At 45.4% G+C, this 22,230-nt stretch overlaps 2 protein-coding genes across 3 annotated transcripts in view; one reads left to right on the top strand and one right to left on the bottom strand.

The window, feature by feature from the left end:
• Positions 1 to 22,230, bottom strand: part of rasa4 (RAS p21 protein activator 4) — a 233,593-nt gene that overhangs the window by 12,392 nt on the left and 198,971 nt on the right. For both annotated transcript variants that reach the window (XM_048556900.1, XM_048556901.1), the window contains exons 12-16: positions 21,508 to 21,620; positions 14,353 to 14,545; positions 7,469 to 7,606; positions 5,670 to 5,814; positions 1,459 to 1,631 (exon numbers count right to left, since the gene is read on the bottom strand). In XM_048556900.1, coding sequence (XP_048412857.1) covers positions 1,459 to 1,631; positions 5,670 to 5,814; positions 7,469 to 7,606; positions 14,353 to 14,545; positions 21,508 to 21,620 — 762 coding nt within the window. The remainder of the gene's footprint in view (positions 1 to 1,458; positions 1,632 to 5,669; positions 5,815 to 7,468; positions 7,607 to 14,352; positions 14,546 to 21,507; positions 21,621 to 22,230) is intronic.
• The window catches only part of LOC125464498 (general transcription factor II-I-like), a 224,658-nt gene that overhangs the window by 178,244 nt on the left and 24,184 nt on the right, over positions 1 to 22,230 (top strand). The gene's annotated exons all lie outside the window — the stretch shown is intronic.

Here is a 22,230-nt window from a genome sequence, read left to right as displayed (position 1 = left end):
TCCAAAAGGGAGTGGTCATGGAACCTGCTATCATCCAATAGGGAGCGGGTCAAGAAACCTGCTATCATCCAATAGGGAGTGGTCATGGAATCCGCTATCATCCAGTAGGGAGTGGGTCATGGAACCTGCTATCATCCAATAGGAAGTGGCCATCAAACCCGCTATCATTGAATAGGCAGTGGGTCATGGAACCTGCTATCATCCAACAGGGAGTAGCCATTGAACCTGTTATCATCCAGTAGGGAGTGGTCATGGAACCTGGTATCATCCAATAGGGAGTGGGTCAAGAAACCTGCTATCATCCAGTAGGGAATTGGTCATGGAACCTGCTATCATCCAATAGGGAATGGGTCAAGAAACCTGCTATCATCCAATAGGGAGTGGGTCATGGAACCTGCTATCATCCAATAGGGAGTGGTCATGGAAGCTGCTATCATCCAGTAGGGAGTGGTCGTGGAACCTGCTATCATCCAATAGGGAGTGGGTCAAAAAAACCTGCTATCATCCAATAGGGAGTGGTCATGGAACCTGCTATCATCCAATAGGGAGCGGTCGTGGAACCTGCTATCATCCAGTAGGGAGTGGGTGTCTTTCCAAACTCATTTGCATGGAAAATGGTTTTGTTCTTCTCCATATTCAAATGCAGGAAATTTCTGCTCATCCAATCAGAATGCCAGTCCGTACTATCCGAACCGCAAACCTGCAGAGCTTCAAGACTTGAAATGGCAACTTCATTCAAAGACATCAATAAGTGAACTTTGATTCTCTGATACCAATCTGTTTGATATTTTGTGCAATGCCTGGCTAGACCAGGATTTATTGTCCATCCTCACTGCCCTCGGGAATATGTCAGTGTGCTGTCCTTCTTGAACTACTGCAGGCTATTTGCTATAGAGGTACATCCTCACCGCTGCTATTTCTAGAATTTTAACAGTGGCCATTACAAAACCTTAATAATAATTTGCTAATGAAAATTAGCGTGGAGGTTTAGAACATTATCTTGTGAAGTACAATGATGAGGATTATGTAAGGAAGATGCCATAATATTAGGAATCTGAATAGTGATATAAAGAGAGTGTCATACAGAAAATGGAGGCGAATTTTGTGATGTCTCTATTATTGAAAATTTTTAGCAGCCGGGTGAATTGAAGAACTTTAAAGACAAGGATTGTGTTGTAGAGTGAGTTCTAAAGGCAAATAGTGGCTCCAGGCTTATCATGAAGTGTGGAGCCATCATCCTCAAAGGACCATAGTCATCTCCCTCCATTGGAAACAGACAATTAACTGTGTCTTGAGGAAAACCACTTCACAAGTGTAACGTAAAGAGTAGAAAGCATGAACTACCATTGGTTGTACAAAGACTGAAACAACAGTCGGCTTTATTCTGCATCTCACTCTCATCATCTAAGATTTGCCCACTCTCACAGTTAGTTACAATAATGAAGAATAATCACATACCTTAGCATTAGACATTTTGGAATGACACAGTGCCTCATAGTTTAAGCAAAAGTAATGCTTTTTGAAATGTGACGATGTTAGGATCCCCCGCTCCTTGGCTCGGTGCATCAATAGATATCCTTCTTTAATGATGGATGTTGTCTGCAGTGTCACTCGCTTCTGGGATTCCAACTCTGAAAAGAAGGAAGTACCAAAAGGTGATTTTCCATCACCCTCTGTCCATCAGCTTGTGCTCTCACTTTAGTCCACCCTTTATCCTATTCACTGTGGACCCACTGAACTAAAAGGACAGATGGTTGGCCTCGCCCCTGCTTCTGCCAGTGCTGTTGTTTAACCCTGTACTGGGAGACACAGGGGGAGTACACAGACCAGACAGTCTAGGTCCCCATCCCCAGCAACCGTTCCACAACCTCGAGCACCAACCTCCAAAGCCAATGTAACAGCACCATACCGGCAGCAGGTTGGAGCTGTGCAACCAAAGCCAGCTGGTAAAGCTTGATTTTCCTCCCAGCCCCTCCAACACCTCCTTTCCCCCCTCTCTACCCATGGACGTTTCCACTTGCACGAACCAGCACCACAACTTGCAGGGCATGCTTCAAACAGGCTGGCACATTTTGCAAACAGCTTTGGCCAGAAGTCCTCCTTAGGCATGAGCCACCTGGTTCCACTGCTGTTGTAGCTTCGCCAGCCCTACATGCATTGCTCCTGACACCAAGAATGAAGAGGAATCAGGGTTACAAGCAGCAGGCAGTCAGTGAGGTAGGGTATGTGGTCTTGCAGTATCTGTTGGCATGTTGGCTGTGGTCACTGTAGAAGAGGGAGCAGCGGTCTGTTCACACTTCTTTACAAAGCTGCAGGAACATGTACTTTCACAATGTTCTGGTGAACTGGTGTAAAATCCAAGCCGAACATGGAAGGCGAATGGTTAAAGGAGTCCTCTTGTCTGATATGGTAGGTCTGACTCTGATCCCAGCCATGGATTGTCTGTACTCAGGCTACAATTGGCCACAGTCACCTATAGAGTAGGAAGGCCAGACCCCACCACCCAGAGCCCTTTACTTGCACCAAGATGTGATGCACTCCGTGCCTGAATAGTCAGCAATGATCACTGACTGGACTCAGAAGTGAAAAACAGTCCCTGAAGGAGGAACCCTACAGCCATGGAGTTTTATGCCCAGGAGCTAAAGCCTTCAGAAGTTAATAATTTGACGAAGTGTCAGTGAATCCTGACAGACCAAGACCCTCATGAGGACTTTGCAACTTTTCAGCTCGAAGTAGAATTCCAGTTACAACAACAACTTACACTTCTACAGCACCTAATTGTGGTAAAAGACCACATGATCCTTCACAAAAGCACCAACACACAAAATGTGACAAAGCCACATATTAGGACTGATGACAAAATGGTCCTCAAAGTGGGTTTTAAGGAGTACCATGGAGGAGGAGGGATAGAGAGAGGCAGAGAAGTTCACTGAAGGAAATCCAGATGCCACAAGCAACATGGCCACGATGGTGAGTGGATGGAAATCAGGGACGCTTGAAAAGCCAGAGCAGAAGGAGTTCAGAGATCTCAGAGGGTTGTGGGGCAGTGGGAGGTTACAGGGATAGGGAGGGGTTTGAGACCATGGAGAGATTTAAAAATAAATATTTTTATTTTCAAATATAGGCATTGTTTGAGCTGCGACCAATGTAGGTCAACAAGTATAGGGGTGATGGGCGGCTGAGTTCAGAGTCCAAGAAAAGCCCGGATGAGTTGGGACGGGAGCAGGCGATGTCATTAGAAATTGAAGTAGGTGGACAAACTGATGGAGCAGCCAGAGGGTCACAAACAGGACTCTATAGTTGGGAAGAATCCATTTCAGACTTGAGGCTGAAGCTACAGATAGGGGTCTATCCAGCAACGACTGTGTGGGGACTGAGGAAAATAGTTTCTGTCTTCTCAATATTTAACTGAAGGAAATATCTGCTCATTAATTCAGATGTTGGATAAGTGATGCGAAAACTCAGAAGTGAAAAACTGCCTGTGTCAAAATTCACAATTATTAATAATTCACTTCTGTTTGTTTGAGTATCTGTCTTGTCCATTTTCTTGCTAGGCTTCCTCCTTTGATTGAGCTGGTATTTTAAGTTCTGTTCGAACTGATCTATTGCCAGGAACCAGCCACAACAGACAGAGTTCCAAACAATGCACACCACCTTGTGTGACCCGTTCGTCATTGTCTGTATCAAAGGCTGTGGAATGCTAACAAAGATTAATCAACCATTAACTGGTTACATCCCACAAGTCTTGTATTGAAGAGGAGATCACACAGTGAACTATTCGTCATCCTCTGTACCTCTCAATGGCAGCAGTAACTACAAGAATGGGCAGAAGGAATACCCTTCACCATCACCATGTGGTCAGTTTTAAAATGGCTTTGTACTTCCAAGAAAGTGGGAACATAGCGCTCCGAAAGTGTGGAAACAGATAATTCGGCCCATTGAGTTCACACCAATCCTCCTCATTTTTCAAGGACCGCCACTTCACCCCCGCAGTGGTCAAAAACACCCTCGACTGTGTCTCCCACATTTCCTGCAACTTAACCCCTCACACCCCCTTCCTGCAATAACAATCAAAACGGAATCCCCCTCTTCTTTGCGTACCACCCTACCAACCTCCAGATCCAACAGATCATCCTCCGACACTTCCACCATCTGCAACCCGACCCCACCACCAAAGACATTTTTCCCTCCCCACTCTTATCTGCTTTCCAGAGGGACCACTCTCTCTGCGACTCCCTTGTCAGCTCCACACTCCCCTCCAGCACCACCACACCCAGCACTTTTTCCTGCAACCACAGGAAGTGCTATACCTGCCCATAAACCTCCCCGGCTCACCACCATCCCAGACCCTAAGAAGACTTTCCACATCAACAGATGTTCACCTGCACATCTGTTAATGTGGTATACTGCATCCGCTGTTCCAGATGTGGCCTCTTCTACATCGAGGAAACCAAGTGGAGGCTGGAGAACGCTTTGCAGAACATCTACGCTCGGTTCGCAACAAACAGCTGCACCTCTCAGTCGCGAACCATTTCAACTCCCCCTCCCATTCCTTGGATGACATGACATTCCTGGGTCTCCCTCCAGTGCCACAACAATGCCATCCGAAGGTTGCAGTAACGGCACCTCATATTCCACTTGGGAACCCTGCAGACCAAGGGTATCAATGTGGACTTCACCAGCTTCAAAATCTCCCCTCCCCCTACCGCATTCCAAAACCAGCCCAGCTCGTCCCCGCCTCCCTAACCTGTCCTTCCTCCCACCCATCCCCTCCTCACACCCCAAGCCCCACCCCCATCTCCTACGTACTAGCCTCATCCCGCCCCCTTGACCTATCCGTCCTCCCTAGACTGACCTATCCCCTTCCTAGCTCCCCACCTTCGCTCACCTTTACTGGCTCCACCCCCACCTCTTTGACCCATCTGTCTCCTCCCCGCCTATCCTCTCCTTTATCCATCTTCTATCCGTGTCCCCTTCTCTCCCTGTTTATTTCAGAATCCCCTTTCCCCTCCCCCATTTCTGAAGAAGGGCCTAGACCTAAAATGTTAGCTTCCTTGCTCCTCTGATGCTGCTTGGCCTGCTGTGTTCATCCGGTTCTACTCCTTGTTATTTTAGACGCAGGGAGAATAAGCGAACTCCACGCAGACAGTTGCCCGAGGCTGAAATCAAACCCAGGTCCCTGGCACTGTGAGGCAGCAGAGCTAACCACTGAGCCACCGTGCTGCCCCAAATATATCTGGACAAATATATCAGGAATGTGATTTGTGAATTTTCTCCCTCAGCAAATAAGCACCTTAAGATGCAATCTTCAGCGTGGGTTGTTCCTCCTGCCAACACGTGGCTCAACGATTAGGCTGAGGGGCAGTAGGATGAGTGTTGCCACGGTAGGTTGCTAAGATCCACAGCAAACCTAGTGATCACGTTATTCTACTGCGTGATAAGTGAAGTTGTGATTTAGTCTGAATTCTGCCTTTTGAATAGAAAATTAATTAGATGCCATTTCTTGTTGAATAGGCAGGAAAGTGAAAGTATGGCTATAACGAAATGACCCACATGATGTAACGAATCTATAGATACCAGAACCAAGTATGTTTAACTCTAGTACCCGAGGACTGATGAATGCATTGTTTTAGTGAACTGTGTTTCCACAGAACTCTCAAAATATTCACCTTCTTCGTCCTCAAAGTCAATTAGCTTGACGATGAAATCTTTAAACAGTGTGACCCCTTGGAGAATAAGGGGTTGCAGTGGTGCCATCCAAGTTTCCTTCTCCCGAGCTAAATTGGTATCCATGTTGCCAATGCTTTGGATTGCCTGCAAGACAGAAAGCCTTAACATCTGTTCTGTGCACCATTTATTGTTAAAACGACTGAAGATGTCTCCCGCTAGAACAGTTTTCAACGTCTCAGGACTTCCCATTGCCCTTCACCACCAATGAAGTACTTTTTGAAATGTAGCTGTCCTCGTGTTATAGAAAACTACATCCGCAAATTTGAGCAAGGCAAGATCCCATAAAAAGTAATGAGGCAAAAACCTGAATACTGGTTTTTGGTCATGCTGGTAGAGGGATAAATCTTCCCTGTCAACAAAGCTACAGTGTTTTGTTGCTGTATTTGGGTCGATGTTTCCTTATGATCTCATAATAATATACAATCTTTTCTTCTTTATCAAGTTGCACTTTTGTATTCTGTGCTCTTGGAACAGGATGCACTAATTACGTTAATAAAGTGTGAAGCTGGATGAACACAGCAGGCCCAGCAGCATCTCAGGAGCACAAAAGCTGACGTTTCGGGCCTAGACCCTCCATCAGAGACGATAAGGGTCTAGGCCCGAAACGTCAGCTTTTGTGCTCCTGAGATGCTGCTTGGCCTGCTGTGTTCATCCAGCCTCACACTTTATTATCTTGGATTATCTTTATTATCTTGCAGTTCCCATTATCTCTGTACTAATTACGTTCATTTTTTTGACTGATTTGATTAAATCCATTTAACCTTTCAATAGTTCATTACCCTTTGTCTGTTTAATGTCTGCATGATCATGTTGCACATCATATTTAATTTAAACGTAAACTCTTATTGTACAATCATCTTTATTCTACAATTACTCACTGAGCCAATCAATTCTGAGTCTGTAAATGTTCTCTGACGGTGTATGTTTTGATGCTATTGTAGGATGTTTGTGTTTCTATTGTCCATCCCACTGTTTTTTTACAGGGGGTTTATCTTTGGAAAGTGATATATTTTCTGACGATAGACTTTGTGTAGAATCAAAGAGTCGCACAGCCGAGAAGGAGACCATTCAGCCCATTGCATCTTTGCCAGGTCTCTTTAAAAGACCTGTTTGATTAGCTCCACTCGCTCTCTTTTCACATAAAAATACACGCTTCTCCTCTTCAGACATTTACCAATTTCTTTTTGTAAGTTACTATTGAAGCTGACTCTATTGTCCCTTGCATTCCAATCACACTGCTTTCTGTAGAGCTGATACCTTCTTATCTTCTGACTGGTCCTTTTGGCAATTATTTTAAACCCACATCCTCTGGTTACCAAACTTTTTTAATGACCGATCACAACAAGTTCTGATCCCTGATTAGCCTGAGTTCTCTGAACTACATTAGCTCCAGGTGCCTGAAAATCTCAAGCTAAAAATGTTCCTCCTTATTTTCAAAACCCTTCAGCATTCTGTCCCTCTATATTTCTGTAATCTCTGCCAGGCCTATAAATCTGTGAGACACTGTGATGCACCCAATTCCTACATCTTCTACATCTTCGATTTTAACTCGCCTACCATTGGTCTTTAGTTGCCTAGGCTCTAAGATCTAAAGTTCCCATCATACACTCCTCCCCTGTCCTAAAGTCCTAAATTTTCTTTTGTCTGATTACACTCACAGAGCACACCTTGGAGGACTATACTGCATTAAAATTTCGCGCAAGATAATGTCAAACCACCCAGTTGCAGGAGAGCTCACCTTGGCCAATAGCAACAAAGTTCTGCTGGTCCGCGCGTCTGCATGTTTCGGGCGTAGGTAGAAGAGTTTGGGAGACATGATGGCAGGTGAGAAGAACCGCAAACACAGAAAGCTGGTTACTGCGATGTACTTGATGTTCTGTGCAGAAAGTAACAGCAGAATTAATCAGACGGCCACGTCTCTAGGTCTCCACCTGCCCTTTGAACAAACTTTCCAAGGTGTTCCCTCTCCTCCTCTTTCCCCATTGGCCTACAATCCCTGTTTTGTTTATATATCCAATTTGACAGCTACGAATGAAGCTTCTCCCCCCTTTCAGCCCCCTTACAGACTGTGCAATCTAGATCATGACCGGTTGCATAGTGCTTTTAAACAAAACATCCAGAAATGTTGAAGTTCTGAAATTAGATCAGAATGCCTTGCAAAACACACAGCAGTGCAGAAACCAGACACAGTGAAAAATGTGCAAACATTTGTTGGTGGTATGAGTTTAATCAGAATCCGGCACTTTAGTTACACTGGAGAAAGAAATGAAGGGAAAAGATGTGCTCAAGCTATAATTCCTCTGACAATTCAGAAAAAAAACCCAGCAATTAGCTTTGGAGAGAGATAATGGGAACTGCAGATGCTGGAGAATCCAAGATAATAAAATGTGAGGCTGGATGAACACAGCAGGCCAAGCAGCATCTCAGGAACACAAAAGCTGACGTTTCGGGCCTGGACCCTTCATCAGAGAGGGGGATGGGGAGAGGGATCTGGAATAAATAGGGAGAGAGGGGGAGGCGGACCGACGATGGAGAGAAAAGAAGATAGGTGGAGAGGAGAGTATAGGTGGGGAGGGAGGGCGGGGATAGGTCAGTCCAGGGAAGATGGACAGGTCAAGGAGGTGGGATGAGGTTAGTAGGTAGGAAATGGAGGTGCGGCTTGAGGTGGGAGGAAGGGACAGGTGAGAGGAAGAACAGGTTAGGGAAGCGGAGACAGGCTGGGCTGGTTTTGGGATGCAGCGGGGGAAGGGGAGATTTTGAAGCTGGTGAAGTCCACATTGATACCATTGGGCTGCAGGGTTCCCAAGCGGAATATGAGTTGCTGCTCCTGCAACCTTCGGGTGGCATCATTGTGGCACTGCAGGAGGCCCGTGATGGACATGTCGTCTGAGGAATGGGAGGGGGAGTGGAAATGGTTCACGACTGGGAGGTGCAGTTGTTTATTGCGAACCGAGCGGAGGTGTTCTGCAAAGCGGTCCCCAAGCCTCCGCTTGGTTTCCCCAATGTAGAGGAAGCCACACCGGGTGTAATGGATACAGTATACCACATTGGCAGATGTGCAGGTGAACATCTTCTTGATGTGGAAGGTCATCTTGGGGCCTGGGATGGGGGTGAGGGAGGTGTGGGGGCAAGTGTAGCACTTCCTGCGGTTGCAGGGGAAGGTGCTGTGTGTGGTGGGGTTGGAGGGGAGTGTGGAGCAGACAAGGGAGTCATGGAGAGAGTGTCTCTCCGGAAAGCAGACAAGGGTGGGATGGAAAAATGTCTTCGGTGGTGGGGTCGGATTGTAGATGGCGAAAGTGTCGGAGGATGATACGTTGTATCCGGAGGTTGGTGGGGTGGTATGTGAGAACGAGGGGGATCCTCTGGGGGCGGTTGTGGCAGGGGCGGAGTGTGAGGGATGTGTTGCGGGAAATGTGGGAGATGCGGTCAAGGGCGTTCTCGACCACTGCGGGGGGAAAGTTGCAGTGCTTGAAGAACGTGGACATCTGGGATGTACGGGAGTGGAATGCCTCATCCTGGGAGCAGATGCGGCAGAGGCAGAGGAATTGGGAAGAGGGGATGGAGTTTTTGCAAGAGGGTGGGTGGGAGGAGGTGTATTCTAGGTAGCTGTGGGAGTCAGTGGGCTTGAAATGGACATCAGTTTCTAGCTGGTTACCTGAGATGGAGACTGAGAGGTCCAGGAAGGTGAGGGATGTGTTGGAGATGGCCCAGGTGAACTTGAGGATGGGGTGGAAGGTGTTGGTGAAGTGGATGAACTGTTCGAGCTCCTCTGGGGAGCAAGAGGCGGCGCCGATGCAGTCATCAATGTAACGGAGGAAGAGGTGGGGTTTGGGGCCTGTATAGGTGCGGAAGAGGGACTGTTCCATGTAACCTACAAAGAGGCAGGCATAGCTTGGGCCAATGCGGGTACCCATGGCCACCCCCTTTGTCTGTAGGAAGTGGGAGGAATCGAAAGAGAAGTTGTTGAGGGTGGAGTTCGGCTTGGAGGATGAGGGTGTCAGTGGAGGGGGATTGGTTGGGCCTGCAGGACAGGAAGAAGCGGAGGGCCTTGAGGCCATCTGCATGAGGAATACAGGTGTATAGGGACTGGACGTCCATGGTGAAAATGAGGTGTTGGGGGCCAGGGAATTGGAAGTCCTAGAGGAGGTGGAGGGCGTGGGTGGTGTCACGGACATAGGTGGGGAGTTCCTGGACCAAAGAGGAGAAAATGGAGTCCAGATAGGTGGAGATGAGTTCGGTGGGCCAGGAACAGGCTGAGACAATGGGTCGACCAGGGCAGGCAGGTTTGTGGATTTTGGGAAGGAGATAGAAATGGGTCGTGTGGGGTTGGGGAACAATGAGGTTGGAAGCTGTGGGTGGGAGGTCCCTGAGGTGATGAGGTCATGGATGGTGTTGGAGATGATGGTTTGATGCTCTGGGTGGGGTCATGATCAAGGGGAAGGTAGGAGGAGGTGTCGGAGAGTTGGCGTTTGGCCTCGGCGATTTAAAGGTCAGTGCGCCACACTACCACTGCGCCTCCCTTGTCTGCGGGTTTGATGGTGAGGTTGGGGTTGGAGCGGAGGGCTGCCCGTTCTGTGGGGGAGAGATTGGAGTGGGTGAGAGGGGTGGAGAGGTTGACGCGGTTGATGTCTCGACGGCAGTTGGAGATGAAGAGGTCAAGGAAGGGTAGGAGGCCTGGGGGTGGTGTCCAGGAGGAGGACTTGTGTTGGAGGCGGGTGAAGGGGTCAGTGGAGGAAGGGTTGGGCTCCTGGTTAAAGAAGTAAGCGTGGAGGCAAAGGCGGCGGAAAAACTGCTCGATGTCCAAACGTGACTGGTTTTCGTTGATGTGTGGGTGGAGGGAGACAAAGGTGAGCCCCTTGCTTAGGACTGACCATTCGTCCTCAGTCAGTGGGAGGTCTGGGGGGATGGTGAAGATCCGGCAGGGCTCAGTGTGGCTGTCTTCTCTGGAGATGCTGGCTGTGGAGGTTGTGGGCGGGGTTCCGTCGGCGGCGTTGGCTGTGGTCGGGGTTGCGTTGGTTTGGTGAGGGATGCCCTCAGTGTTTGTGGCACAGAATGGCTCCTGAAGTGGATGAGCCATTGGTACAGAAAGGGCTGCAGAACAACATCTCCACTTCCTCAGGAAGCTAAGGAAATTCAGGATGTTTGTAAAGACTCTTACCAATTTTTATAGATGCACCATAGAAAGCATTCTGTCTGGATGCATCATGATTTGGTGTGGCAACTGCGCTGTCCAGGACCATGAGAAACAAGAGAGTTGTGAACACAGCCCTGTGAGCTAACCTTCTATCCATTGACTCCATCTATACTTCCCAATGCCTCAGAAAGGTAGCCAGCAAAGACCTCTCCCACCCTGGTTACAATCTCTTCCAACATCTTCTGTCGGGCAAGAGATACAAAAGCTTAAACACATGGATTGAGAGATTCAAGAACAGCTTCTTTCCTGCTCTTATTAGGCTTTTGAATAGACCTCTCAAATTTTAAATTTAACATTGATTTCGCTCTTTGTGCACCTTCTGTGCAGCTACAACATTGTATTCTTTGCTTTGTTCTATTATCCTAATGTACCTTGTAAGGTATGCTGTGCCTGTACTGCATGCAAAATAAAACTTTTCACTGTACCTAGGTACGTATGACCATAATAAATGAAATTTTAAAAATGAAGAACCAAAGGCATCTCTCTCCATTAGGTAGAGAGAGAGAGAGAGAGAGGGAGAACGATTTGTGATGGGTTTAAGAATAGTTTGAGAGTAACTTAACCACATGTGTGTGGTAAGGTGTTGAGGCAGGGTGTCCATGAGCTGCCACGGTCACTTCAGGGACTGGCTTTATTCCGCACCACACCCTAGTCAGCAAAATTGTTGCCTCCCCATTGGTCTCACACTCATACTTTTATGCAGATATGTTTTCAATTAAATCAATTCATAGCCAGTGGGTGAAAACCCAACATCCAAATATTGGAAGCCTCTGCTGAGGCTATCTGGAACCTGCTGGATATGTCCCCAAGCCTTATCCAACAAAGCCAGGTTTGGGGGAGACTCAAGATTAACAACACCATCAAGCTCCATTCTTATCTGAGATAATGGGAACTGCAGATGCTGGAGAATTCCAAGATAATAAAATGTGAGGCTGGATGAACACAGCAGGCCAAGCAGCATCTCAGGAGCACAAAAGCTGACGTTTCGGGCCTAGACCCTTCATCAGAGAGGGGGATGGGGAGAGGGAACTGGAATAAATAGGGAGAGAGGGGGAGGCGGACCGAAGATGGAGAGTAAAGAAGATAGGTGGAGAGAGTATAGGTAGGGAGGTAGGGAGGGGATAGGTCAGTCCAGGGAAGACGGACAGGTCAAGGAGGTGGGATGAGGTTAGTAGGTAGATGGGGGTGCGGCTTGGGGTGGGAGGAAGGGATGGGTGAGAGGAAGAACAGGTTAGGGAGGCAGAGACAGGTTGGACTGGTTTTGGGATGCAGTGGGTGGGGGGGAAGAGCTGGGCTGGTTGTGTGGTGCAGCGGGGGGAGGGGACGAACTGGGCTGGTTTAGGGATGCAGTAGGGGAAGGGGAGATTTTGAAACTGGTGAAGTCCACATTGATACCATTAGGCTGCAGGGTTCCCAGGTGGAATATGAGTTGCTGTTCCTGCAACCTTCGGGTGGCATCATTGTGGCAGTGCAGGAGGCCCATGATGGACATGTCATCCAGAGAATGGGAGGGGGAGTGAAAATGGTTTGCGACTGGGAGGTGCAGTTGTTTGTTGCGAACTGAGCGGAGGTGTTCTGCAGAGCGGTCTCCAAGCCTCCGCTTGGTTTCCCCAATGTAGAGGAAGCCGCACCGGGTACAATGGATGCAGTATACCACATTGGCAGATGTGCAGATCTGAGTCCTTTTTCTGTCAGTCTGAGTTGCTTTTCCATGTGAAATTAAACTTAGTTCTTACCTGTACATAATGCATGGTAAAGAGTCAAAATGCACTTATCAGTATCTCACCCTGTCTGGAGTTCCACCTGGCTGTTAACTACCTGCCTTTTCACTCAAAGCGGGGACCTTTACAATTTCAAGTGATCACTGAACATTGATATCTGAGCCAATTTTACTGAACCATGTAATTATGTTAATGAAAATTACAGAATGTCCTACTGACGTGTAAAACATTTCGGAGGCGTACCTCTGACCAGCCTCGTCCTGCTCTCTGAGGAGTGATGGGCAGAAGAATTGGGGCAATATCTAACTTCTGGATGGACTTGCTCAGAAGAGACAGAAATGCAAACTCAGCCAATCACATTGCTCAAACACAGAATACTTTATTCATTCAAATTCAAAAACAAGGCGATTTATTGGCCATTTTGTTTTGACGATATATTATCTAGATTTTCCCATCATGCTGTTTTCATTGCTGTTCCTCAAGGATTGAGTAAATGAGCCATCCCAACTCTTTACAAATTCCCACCACAAAACATATCCCTGCTAGTTCAAGCATTATCTCTCTGATGTTCCCATTCCCTCTACCCATGTTTAATGCTTTCAGAACATGGCACTTGTGGACTTTGGGAAGTCAGAGAAGAGGACTTGCATCTGAATCCCACAGGTTAGAGTTCCGGTTCCAGTACATATTTGGCACCAATGTACACCTTTCACATTTTTCCATTATCTTTGATTTAATATGACTTATTATTGTCAAATGTATCTAGGTACAGTGAAAAGTTTTGTTTTGCGTGCAGTACAGGCAGATCACACCATACAAAGTGCATTAGGGTAATAGAACAGAGCGAGGAATACAATGTTACGGCATCAGAGAAGGTGCACAAGGAACAAGATCAACATTTAAATTTAAAATTTGAAAGGTTCATTCAGGAGTCTGATAATAATGGGGAAGAAACTGTTCTTGAACCTGTAGGTACGTGTGTTAGGGCTTTTGTATCTTCTGCCCGATGGAAGAGATTAGAAGAAATTAAAAACAGGGTGGGAGAGGGTCTTCGATGATGTTGGCTGCTTTCCCCAGGCAGCAGGAAGAGTACAGGTAGCTCTGCTACAACGCGTGTCTCATTGTTGCACATTGGCTGGATCGTGATGGATGAGTAGCAGATGCTGTTTGTATAACGTGAGCTTCCTGCTGTACAGATAAAGCGATTTCTCCATAACGCAATTTTCTATAGTGTGATGTCACACAAGAACACAACGAGCACATTATAGGAGAACTACCTGTAGACGGAGTCAGTGGATGAAAGGCTGGCTTCCAAGATGGATGGGGCTGTGTTCTCTGTAGAGTTGTGAGAACATGTGAAAGTATTAAGTGTCTCTGGCACATGAATAAAAGGTGCCTTTAACTTCTAATACAGGCACAGAGATGAGTCTCAGAAGAGACTGGAATTAATGGTGCATTCAATGAAAACAGCATTTAATTCAACTACGCAGCAGATTATCTAGCATTGACAAATTTAGATAAAAGATCACAGCTGAACCACTGAGCTACCTCTCCCCTTCAGAAACGGATGGGACCTTGTGCACTTTGTGGATCTTATTTCAGATTTCAGGATTCTTCACACCAGTGCAGAGGGAAACCTAGGGACATGATCAGACATAAGACCCTTGAGGAAGGTAGTAAACTCAATGAAATGGCCACTGTACACACCTTGTAGAGATCCTGAGGGAATTTCTCCTCCACACTTTTGAAAAGCTGTTTGAAGGTGGCTCTGATCGAGGAAGGACACTGATCCACCGAGTTCACAATGGATTCAACTAACTCTGTCAGGTAGGACTGAAGACACTGTGCACTCTGCTGAATGATATCTGCCTCAGTCTGGCACCGATGGAGGCCTGAACATCTGAAAGGAAGATGGTTTAAGACACAGAATAGACATGATGCAATTGACTTTCTTGTGCCATGTATATACTGCTGCTATCATGGCACAGCGTGCTGTAACATTCTGCAAGGCAAGATTGTCAAACAGAATACACAATTCACTGCTCTCTGTGGTGTGTTACAATCCCAGTCCAGATGCCAAATTTATATCATGATCTGGCTCAGAACCACTCACATTGATTCAAAAAAAAATTGACAAAGCTTGAGATCCTAGGCCCTCACTAAGAAAATAAAACAACTGGTTTCCAGTTTTTGAACTAACTGCAGTCACTGTACAATTACGGAGCGAGTACAGTGGCCATACAATGTATACACAATTTAGGTCCACCATCCAGATTTTTTCCAAGGTAAACACGCTAACAGAGAAACTATGGCTGAACACCTCTGACAGCATTTCAAATTGCAAAATGGTGAAGACAGATCCCACAGATTTCTCACCAAATACTATATGTCAGTGGCACTATGCATCATCAAACCTCAGCAAACTTTACAAAGGATTCCCACTTCTTTTCTCTTTCAAAGGCGTGGCTTCAGAATTTGCCCATAAGGCTCTCCATCACAAACGACCTCGAAGGTAACACTGTGGAGCTGGATGAACACAGCACGCCAAGCAGCACCAGAGGAGCAGGAAAGCTGATGTTTCGGGTCTGGACCCTTCTTCAGAACAGGTGGTTCGCATTCTGTAGCTCACTCTCCAATCAGGACTTTAAATTCTGGAAACTACAGTTTGGCAGTTGCTCGCATAGTTTCAGCCTGTCACAGACAGCTAACTTCAGCCAGCTTGTAATGCCTTTGTAGCTCCCAGAGTTTTAAGATTGCTCCGTTGTAGAAAACACATATTGCAACACCATACTAGCAGGACGTTTTCTGAGTTTTAAAAGCTCAGAGGCTGCTACCTTTTCAACACTGAGCATTTTCTCCATGCTCCTGATACCTGATTAGTAGCCTCCCCACATGTAATGACTTTCTCCCCTGACTGCCTCCATTCATCCCTTAAACTGTTCTGATTGATCTACTGTAAATCTTGCAACACGCTCTGCTGTTATTTGTCGGCATAATTGAATGGGACTAAAATTTTGCAACCCCTTGAAACTCATGTTACTGAATGTTACATTTTAAACAAATCGCTGGCTTACATAATACAAATTGCATACATCAAAAAATAGTCTCAACACAGATGCTGGGCTTTTTTTCCTAACAGGTCATTGATGCTTCTTTTGTTATCATACTGCAGCTGAAAGGAAGCGAGCCTGGTGACCATTCAATTTTTGCAGATTTCTAAGGCATACTTTCTACACTCTGGGTCAAGGCCATCTCTGATTCCAAAGTCGAGACAATAAGCATGACATTTGCATCACAAGTGCAGTACAATCAATTCCAGTATTTTGAATCAAGGGGCTATTGGCAGGTTTAACATCATTTAGCGAGAAAGGAGATGGATGAGGCTATTCCATTCAAAGGGGCTGGTTACTCAGTAACCTCAACTGAAGCCATCCCATAGCGAGTATCACCTACATAGTGTTAGAGTTAGTGCTGCGAAGTATCTCTCTCTCCCGGTAAGTTGTCTTCTTCTCACTTGCTCCCTTTTACCCTCTGTTCCTGACTCTACTGGCCTCATTTTTCTTTGTAGATCTGTTTTGCTCTTCTGCTATTTTCCTACATCAATTATATTTCTGTTTTATCCGACTTACTATTTCTTTCTTTACTTTTCTATCACATCGCTCAGATGTCTGAGTCTGCTTCTCCTCTCAGACTTCCTCCTCTCTAAACCATAGAATCCCCACAGTGTGGAAGCAGACCATTCAGCCTATTGAGTTGACACCGACCCTCCGAAGGGCATTCCATCCAGACCCACACCCCTACCCTACCCCTGCATTTCCCATGGCCGAGCCACCTAGCCCGCACATCTTTGGACTATGGGAAGAAACTGGAGCACCCGGAGAAAACCCATGCAGACACAGGTAGAATGTGCAAACTCCACACAGACAGTCACCCAGGGTGGAACTGAACTGGGTCCTTGGCGCTGTGAGGCAGCAGTGCTAACCGCTGAGCCACCGTGCACTCTACTTTCTGTTCAATCTATTGAGCCAGACACTTGAAGAATATATTGCAAACCCTGAGAAACTGGGTCAACAAATTATGGGAAACTGAAGGCAATGTTTTGAGAATATGACACGGACTTGGCTTCAGAGTAGGTACTGGTTGTCAGTGAAGAAACTAAGGAGATACTGAGAGATACTGAAGGCAGTGGAAGAAACAGATAAGGAGAGAAAGAAAGAAACAACGTGGAACTACGAGAAATGATTGAGAATGAGAATACAAGAAAGAACAAGATAGAGGCACAAAAACAAAAGGGATAAAATGAGAGAAAACACATAAGAGAGCAAGAGAACATGGAGAGATAATGAAATAAAGAGGACAAAAAAGACAGAATATGACAGTAATTGAATTACAAAGTATACTGAATAAAACATGCAACTGGGCAATACATATTCCACACAGAATTAAAACTGGTGATAGACATTGTTACATATTACATTTACGTCAGTTACAGGTTTGATTTCCACATTTGGCCTCTGATTCGGAATGTGAAGGTGTTAATACATTCATACACTTGAAACTTGCACTGATCTAGTTTCAACACTTATTGTCCTATAGCAGTCTCTCAGAGAATAGAGGATTTAGTCAGCCTGCTGTATAATGCATCCATGGTGCATACACAGTTTTAGCCATTGCTCTGCCAAAGGAAGGTGATTCATTAACACAAACATCAGACAGGGCCACGCTAACTCAGCAGACAGGGTGCAGAGAATTCATTCATCAGAGTACAAAGTGAGAATGTGTGGTACAGTCGACCAGCCTGCTGAGCTTTCATCTTCCTGACTTGGCTTTGAACTCATCTCCTAGTGACAAAATGACTGTCTGTCTGCCAGTTATTACAGGGACTTCGAGAAATGAGCTGACCATCCCCAGGAGTTAATTCCTGACAGATTGGAATAAATTGTTTCCATTTCACCTTCTTTGTAATCACAGTGATTGGTGCGGATATCGGGAGATAGGTTTGTATTTTACAGAATTGGATTGTCCTGGTCCATGGCTACATTTTCTTTAGAAAGTCTCTCAGATAAGAGGTGTGATAGTCACTGCAGTAAAGGAGTGTGCTGCTCAATATTCAGTAAAATGATTGGATAACCCTGAGAAACAGCAGTAGTAACCCTTTGTGATTCAAATAGGATATGTGTGCCTTTCATACATGATGTGGCTCCAGGCTTTATGTGGATAAGCTGTGGAAAAAGTTAGTAAGATACGCTCCAAGGCAAATCATTTGCAATGGTTTACATCACATCAAGAGACCACGCAGAGTACAAGGCTGATCAGACTCACCAACAGAAATCAATAAAACTGGCCTTGCATAATAACGCAAAATAAACACTGTTACACACCCCCACGTTAGCAGATTATCCCGTGCGACTTCATCACCTTCTGACTACCCTCTTCCATCCTAATATTCTAAGCAGGCCAACACTTGAACTGTCAACTCTCTGTTTCAGATTCTGACTCCTGTCCAGAGGGAAGGCCAGTGGAACTGGTGAATGATAAATACTGTTCTGACTTGCCTTGTATACTACAAAATGGAAGTCCAGTATGACCGGTGCATTCATTTGCATGTATTACTGGTTTTCACTGGATCTTTTTGTCTCAATTTTATATGTGCTCGCAACCTGAAGGGAGGAGGGCCTCTGGGAGACAATACCTATTGAGGACTTGGGCCAGGAACCTCTTCACACTGTGGGTGTGAGGCTGTTTTTGTTTATTATCAATTAATTACTTATGAGATGCAATCGTCGGCTATACAGCTTCAAACTCATGAACATTTACATAGAAACATAGGAGAGGGGAGCAGGAACAGGCATTCAGCCCCTCGAGTCAGCCCTATCATTCATTGGGATCATGGCTAGACATCTAGCTCAATACCCTAATCCCACCCTCCCCCCCCGCAACATCCCTTGATTTTTTTATCCACAAAAGCTATATCAACCTCCCTCTTGAAAACACATGATGTCTTGATCTCAGAGATAGTATGAACTGCTGATGCTGGAGTCTGAGATAACAAAGTGTGGAGCTGGATGAACACTGCAGGCCGAGCAGCATCAAAGGAGCAAGAAAAGTGATGTTGAAGGTCTGGACCCTTCTTCAGAAATAGAGGATTAGAAGGAGTCTCTGAAATAAATAGAGAGAGGAGGAGGCGATGATAAAAGGTGGGTAGAGGAGCAGATAGGTGGAGAGAAGACAGACAGGTCAGGGAGGCAGGGATGGAGCCAGTAAAGGTGAGTGTAGCTAGGGAGTTGGGATGGGGTTTGGTCAGTGGGGAGGGAGGGGTGGGTAGATGGGAGGGAAGACGGACAGGTCAGGGAGGCAGGGATGGAGCCAGTAAAAGTCATCCCCGCCTCCCTGACCTGTCCGTCTTCTCTCCACCTATCTGCTCCTCTATCCACCTTTTATCATCGCCTCCCCCCTCTCTATTTATTTCACAGCCCCTTCCCCCTCCCCCATTTCTGAAGAAGGGTCCAGACCCGAAACATCAGCTTTCTCGCTTCTCTGATGCTGCCTGGCCTGCTGTGTTCCTCCCGCTCTATGCCTCGTTATGTCTTGACCTCAACCCGTTTCTGTGGTACTGCAGTCCACAGGCTCACCACTCTCTGGGTGAAGAAATTTCTCCTCGTTTCAGTCCTAAAAGAACTACCCCTTTTCCTTAAATTATGATCCCCATGGTCTGCAAGTGCCCACTATTGGAAACATCCTTCCTGCATCTAACCAGGCCAAACCTGTTGGAATTTTAGAGGTTTTGAGGAGATCCTCCCTCATTCTTTTAAACTCTGGTGAATATTATCCTAACCAACTCAAACTCCCCTCATTTGTCAATCTGCCGTCCTGGGAATCAGTCTGATAAACTGTCACTGCACTGCATCTATAACTAAAGCATCCTTTTTTAAATAAAGAGACCAAAATTGCTCACAACATTCTAAGTGTGGCTTCACCAATACCCCGTGTAATTGCAGCAAGACATCCTTGTTCCTGTACTCAAACCTTATCGCTATGAAAGGTAACACACAGCTTGCCTCCTTCACTGCTTGTTGCACACACATGTTTACTTTCAGCGTCCAGTGCATGAGGACACCCAAGTCTCACTGAACATTTCCCATCTTTCAATTTACTATCTTCAAATGAAAATCAGCTCTCCTATTTTTGCCACCAAAGTGGATAACCTCACATTACCCAGCATCCGCCATGCATTTGCGCTCCCCACCCCGCCACCCCCGCACACACAGCCTGTCCAAATCACACTGAAGCGCCTCTGCATCTTCCTCACAGCTCATCCTTCCAGCCAGCTTTGTATCACCTGCGAATTTTGAAATATTACGTTACTCATCTAAATCATTAACACACATTGTGAATAGCTGGGGTCCTAGACCCAATCCTTGTGGTTCCCCACTAGTCATTGCCTGCTATTCATGTATTCCTACTCTTTTTGCTTCCAGTTTTCTATCCAACTCAATACACAACCCCCGCCTCCCCGCAGTTCCTTACACTTTAATTTTACACATTAATCTCTTATGTGGAACTTTGTTGAAAGTCTTCTAAGAGTCCAAATAAACCACATCTACTGGCTCCCTTTGATTAACTCTACAAGTTACATCTTCAAAGAATTCCAGTAGTTTTGTCAGGCATATACATCTTTTGTAAATCCATGCTAACTGCACCTAGTACGGTTTTCTAAGTGCTTTGATAATAAAATCCTTGAGAACAGACTCTAACATCATCCCTACTACCGGCATCAGATTTACTGGTCTATAATGCCTTTATTCTTTCTTTTACTTCCCTTTTTAAATAGTGGGTTTACATTAACTTTACCCCCGGCCTTGTTTCAATTCATTTCTATTCAAACCTGTGTGAATGCACCTTTTGTTAAAACACAGACTTTAACTGTGACTCCTTTCCCAAAGTGTTTTCTTGGTAAATAAATGAATAAGTGTGACAAGATCATCTCTGAGTTTCCGACCAAGGTATGAGGTGAAAATGAAGAGTGAGAAGGGAGTCAGGTTTTGGGTTTTCAAAGCAATGCAGGATACAGGAAAACTAACAAGTGGTAAATTGTTAAAATGACAGGTACATCAGCATACTCATTACATGGGAGACTGAACTTCGATACTGAGTGATGGATGCACATTGTACAGTTTTCAATTCACCACATCGGCACAAACAGAAACTAGCAATCTCCACATTACAGACTATTGGAGGAATTGTCATCAATGAGCCTTGTAGCAGTTGGTTCAAGAACTCAGGTATTTCAAGAAAGCCTGGGAGCTTTGTCAGGGAGGATAACAGCTGTGAGAAGAGTTAAGTGGCAGGATTGTTACAAAAAAATTTAATTACACTTGGAAATGATTATCTCTAAGGAATGAATTAAGATTAGGGCGGAAAATGCTGATTTGCGTCCTTCAAAAATCAGGCCATGTAAAATTTATTTACCAGGTCTAACGCCTAATTTAGATCAAAATTTAAAGTCTGATTATTTAATACATAAAAGAGTTTGTGGTGACAGTGATTGGAGGTATCAACAATCCAGAAACTTAAAGAGGGAAGAAAACTTTCTTATATTTCACAGATCATTGTGCTATTTTTACCTTACTTAGTTTTAATTTGGGGTTAATTTGGAAAGAGAAACTCTAAATACAGCAGCTTTATAAAGGGCAACGCAAGCTTTTGGAACAGTGCTGCCAGTTCTTGCTGAACCGAGATCAATGCACCTACATTTATCACTCTGTCAAAGTATCTCGGTCCCCTTAGACAATCTAAGTCTTGGTCATATATTTACAGTGGTCTCTCAGTACATTCACAGGATATGAAATGGTTGATTATTACCCTGCTTCCCTGAATTCCACCTTATTTGGATCCAGCTCCACGTACTTCTTCTCTTCAAACACCCGGCTGATGGTCGGTCCGAGAGTATTGTGTAAATATTGCATCCCAGCAACCTGTACCATTTAATAGATCAAAATAAAAGAGTGAGCAACAGAAACTGCAACATTTCAGTAATAGTGATTATTTAGTTCCTCATTTTCCTGCACATCCTATTTCCCTGATTATAAAATGATACAGCACTGGAGGCCACTTAACCCATCATGTTTGTGCCTGCTCTTGAATTCATCCCACAAACCTGCTCTTTCTGCAGTCCTTTCTCAGATAATTGCCTTTTGAAAAGTACGACACAATTGAATCTGCTTCTACAGTGCAGTGCATTCTGGATCATGCTGTGTGAAAAAAAATTCTCCTCAATTTTCTTTTTTTTTGTCAATTGACATAAATGTGAATAGTCTGGTTTCTCCTGAGTTAACTTCATCAAAATCATTATTTTAAGCACCTCATTAGAGAATATCCATAGTGCGTGGGCCACTGGGTTCAAAACCATTTCTCTTTTTCAGAGTGGCTCTGCTACAGTTACTCTGCAGCATATGAACTCATACATAACCCCTCGTCCAAGACCTTCATGACCGGCATTTCCTGCCCCTTTTCCCAAACACCTCAAGTTTGGAACTTTCAACCTTGTGTCACTGTCCCTCCATCGCTTACCCAGCTACAAAGGTT

Source organism: Stegostoma tigrinum, chromosome 27 (genome assembly GCF_030684315.1).
Source record: "Stegostoma tigrinum isolate sSteTig4 chromosome 27, sSteTig4.hap1, whole genome shotgun sequence".
In the NCBI taxonomy this organism is placed as follows: Eukaryota; Metazoa; Chordata; class Chondrichthyes; order Orectolobiformes; family Stegostomatidae; genus Stegostoma; species Stegostoma tigrinum.
The sequence above is the reverse complement of the archived record's forward strand: the minus strand, read 5'-3'. Positions and strand labels throughout refer to the sequence as shown.